The sequence below is a fragment of the Mus pahari genome, chromosome 13 (assembly GCF_900095145.1).
Source record: "Mus pahari chromosome 13, PAHARI_EIJ_v1.1, whole genome shotgun sequence".
Classification (NCBI taxonomy): Eukaryota; Metazoa; Chordata; class Mammalia; order Rodentia; family Muridae; genus Mus; species Mus pahari.
Window position 1 is genome coordinate 75,696,630 of NC_034602.1, and position 4,579 is coordinate 75,701,208.

The 4,579-nt window shown below is 38.3% G+C and overlaps 1 protein-coding gene across 1 annotated transcript in view; it reads right to left on the bottom strand.

The window, feature by feature from the left end:
• Positions 1-4,579, bottom strand: part of Tmprss11a (transmembrane serine protease 11A) — a 55,775-nt gene that overhangs the window by 1,572 nt on the left and 49,624 nt on the right. The window contains exon 10 of the mRNA XM_021210321.1: positions 1,962-2,104. Within this exon, the coding sequence (XP_021065980.1) occupies positions 1,962-2,104 (143 nt within the window). The remainder of the gene's footprint in view (positions 1-1,961; positions 2,105-4,579) is intronic.

Here is a 4,579-nt window from a genome sequence, read left to right on the forward strand (position 1 = left end):
TGTGTGTGTGTGTGTGTGTGTGTGTGTGTGTGTGTGTGTGTGTGTGTGCGTGTATGCTTGGCGCTTGTTTACTGAGATGTTTGGTGGAGAAATCCTCACTTTTCCTCGTTCTCTTTCTCCTCCTTCCCCTTCTCTCCCTCCTCTATGTTAGGGACATTTATTGAATTCTAGATAAGCATTTGGTGATATAAGAAAGCCAAGTAGATGTTTGTGTGTTGTGGAATGTCCTGGTGCTGTTTGTATTTTGATGCTAATTCTGCTTCCTTAAGAGGGGCTGCCACAACTAAGAGTGGTTCACATAATCAGGTGATTCCATATGAACCTTCCCCATTTTAACTCTGCAATAAAGGCAGCAAGAAGCCAATCATTAGGCAGAGAATAAGGCTGGATTTCTCGGTCCCAGGAGGAAGAGGAGGAGGAGGAGAGAGATTCTGATCAGGCTGTAGAGCAAATAGGAAATAACAGACTTGTAATTCTCAGGGACTGATAGTTTGTAGCTGACTGGTGTTTTCCATCCCGCGTGACTAAGGTGAGCAGGAGAAAGGGCATAGCTGCAGAACACTCATCAGAGGTTTGTCGAAGCTAGCCGGGGAAGCTGAGTGAGACAGCCCTTGCTGGCACCGGGCAAGGAACAAACAGAGACCAGAGTGGCCTGGGAAAGCTAGCCATGGGTGCTGGGTGAGAACTCCGTTGCCTGCACTGGGCCAAGAGAAAGTGTGCATTTAAAAATTATACGCTACATACATGGATGCTTGTAATTCTGTATTATCAGATGCTCTGAAACCCTGCTCATGTACCCAGGTTACCATGACTGTTCGCCAGCACTTGAGCCACTTTTTTTTTCAGCGACTTTTTCTATGAGTAGGAGCTTTCTTATACTTCGTTAAGTCCAATCCCAGTGAATCCGCTGAGCCCCAAATCTTACCATGGGTTTCTGAATTATCACCCGCTATCTGCTCCAAGCCTTCTGCTGAGCTTCCGCTCACTCCTTCCCATCTGTTCCTTAAACTATAGCAGTCTCCTTCCACACTCTTGGCAACAGAGGTTAGCTGCATATTAGATCCCACTCTGGCCTGGCCTGTGTGTTACAAATTTTGTTCTTTTTCTTTTCTTTTTTTCATTCTGTGTCATATGTGGACTTGTGGGCAGGGCCTTTTGTCACCCCATGCTACCAAAAGTCTCATCATTTCACTGAGTAGATTTACCTCTTTGATATTTACATGGGTTTCATTTCAAAAGATTTCTTGCATATGGAAAGAAACAGACTCAGATTTTCATCAGAAAACACACATACGTGACACACAGATTCTGGAAGACTGGGAGAGATGTCGTGAAGAATGTTAGGATACTGACGTGTATACCTAATCAAGCTTTGCACCCCATTAAATAGCCCTCTCACCTGACATTCTGCTTCTGCTTTTTTGGGGTTACCAACTACAAATTACAGTAATTGGTCATGTTATAAATGTAGATGTCTTCATAGTTGTAACTATTCTCTCTCTCTTTTTCTGTAACTGCATAGTAAGGGCTACTTAATCTTTAAACTCTTTAAACTCATTAAAGCATCATCTCTCTGATGTTTGTTCCAAAAAACTTTTTCTTGAAGGGGAGACTACTTCTTTTCCATTATATTCTTAGAGCATCTGCAGTTCACCGCACATGATTGCTGCCTTTGTGATTTGTGAGCCGCTGTTGTAAGGCAGCATTACAAGACTCTTATCCTAAGAGCTTCTAGACTAAGACATTTACATTTCGTGTTTGACAGAGTCAAAGAAACCTTTGCTTGCTACAGGTTGTTCAGTTATAAAACACTTAAAAGTCCTTAGGTGCTATGATATTAACACATTTGAAAATGTCAGCATGTCTGTGTCCCACATGACCGAAAAGAACATAGAGTATTTCCTGGGGTAGGCAGAAAGATTTTGAATTAGTGACTTTGAATTATTTTCTCTCCAACCTACCCTGCAGGCATCGTAATTTCCTTCCAGAAATCCAGCACAGAACATCCCACGTTTGATTTCATTGCCGTACACATGCCGCTTCTTGCAGATGTCGTTGCTTATGATTTGTACTCTGGCTTCACGGAGCTCATTTTGGGATTCCCCTTAATGAAAAAAACAAAGCATTCTCAGACTTTTCAATAAGTCTTAGAAGGATTGAGGAGAGGAGATTCTTTGCTAATCTTCATTCAAAAGTTGTTTACACAGACTAAGGCTAGCATGAGCAGTCCGAGAAAAAAAAATCTAACTAAAATCTGGCACATGCCAATAATACCCATAAAAGCAGAGACACGTGAATCTCTAAAAGTTTGATACCAGTTTGTTGTACAGACAGGGTTCCACAGTGAGACCCTGACTCAGCAAACAAACAAACAAACAAACAAGTGGATTGTATCATTCATTTTAATAAATAACCAGGATTGCCAATTGTTTTCTAGAAAACCTTTGAATCTTTAAAAATAACTTATTTTTATTAATTTTGATTTATGTGTTATGTGTATTGAAGTTTTGCATTCCTGTATGCTTGTACACCACATCCATGCAGTGTCTGTGGAGGTCAGAAGAATTGGATCCCTTGGAACTAGAGTTACTTACATATGATTGGGAGCTGCCATGTGAGTATTGGGAACAGAACCTAGGGCCTTTGGAAGGACCTAGGTGCTATTAACTGCTAAGCCCTTCAAACTAGTCTTTATTTTTAAAGACAGCATTCTTTTTTTTTTTAATGAGTATTGTGTTTATTGATTTCAGATTGTTTCTAAAAATGTACATGCTTAGTTGGTATTGTTTCTTGGGTTGATAAAATACCTCTTAAATAATAATTGGGTGGATACCTACTTTCCATGTTATTAGAATCTACTTTCCTATTGATAACCCCGAGTTATTACTTACTATTTATTATGTTTCATCTGGGTTGCTCTTGACTCCAGTGGGCCAGCCCTCAGGACCATATTCTTATGGCTCACCTAACCCATGGCAGCTTCTCTTTCCTCCTCCTGTACTCCTTTGCTTCCCCTTGTGGTTCATCCCTGATCTCAAGCCAGGAAAAGTAAACCCTGCCTGTGTCTCTTCTGCCGAGCTATTGGCTCTCAACATCTTTATTGACCAATCAGAAATAACTTGGGGGACAGGGTCTCAAGGACTAGTGCAGACTCCAGATTCTGGAGGCCTGCATTTGCATTACAATAGACAGTAAAAGATGAAACCTCAACAATTTCCCCACTTAGTCTAATGAAAGGCTTTTTTCTCTCAGATATAAAATTATGTACATTATGAGGTATGACATATTTTATTACAACTAGTCTATTACATTTGGCAATTTATATAGAGTATCTTATTATCTATCTTAACTTGTTGAGTTTACAATTCTATATCTAAATCATTTTTGATTTTTAACTTGTATTACCATCTTCAATGCTAAACAAGTGTAATTGTGAGACTATAACTATTTAGTCTTCAACTCTATCAGAGATTTGAGAGGGGATTAAATATTATTTGAGTATTCAGGAAGCACAGAGACATAACTTCCAAAGCTATATAAATGACAGAGACAGGTGACTGTCTGAACAACATTCCTTATAATGTTGGAGCATCTCTCTTTGGCCTTTTGGCCCAGAATATCTGATAAGTGAAGTAGTAATTATGAAGGACTAGTTACTCTGTCTTGACAGAGCTTAGTAGTGGACTATCCTGTGTCCATTTGTCCTTTTGGATAGCATTCTGTCTGTACATAAAATTAGGGCATTTCTTGCATAGTAGCTAGCTTGCTATACTTAAATCAAGTCTATATGGAGGTATGGATGCTCAGTATTGTCTTTGAAATAGAATGGGGTTACTGTCAGGAGCAGACATGTCTTGTAATCAGAAGATTTTTTAATAATGAAATAATATTAAATGCCATATTCTGTGGATCTCTGATGATTTTGAAGATTTTAGCCATATATAACATAACTGAATTGTCAAATATTGATTATTTTTAGGTATTTATCATTTGAATAACCTTGAGAATATTTTTTTTATTGGATATTTTAATGTGTAGCCCGGGCTGGCCTTAAACTCATGATCCTCCTGCCTCTGCCTCCTTCAGTGAATCCTACCGGTGTGCACCACCATAACTGGTAAAAATATTTTACTGTAACTAAATTAGAATCTAATATGACCGCTAGTTTAGTTATGTGACTATTAACTTGTATTGTTTAATTATTTTAAATATGTTGTAATAGCAGCTATTAAAAGGACTGGGTCAAAGCCTTGTATTCCTAAATGAGTTGCATAGGAACAATGCCTATCTAAGAGAAAACAAAATTAAATTTAAATTTTGTATCAATATACAAAGATTTCTACCAAAACCTTAAACTTGTATCAATATGCAAATTCTGTACCAATGTAAGAAAATATAACTTCAATTCTACATCAAAACATAAAGATTTCCACCAATATAAAATTGTGGCAATAAATTTTCAACAAATGGTGCTGGCACAACCGGCGGTTATCAAGTAGAAGAATGAGAATGACCCATTCTTATCTCCTTGTACAAAGCTCAAGACCATCATGTGGATACTTCATTCCTCCTTAGAATA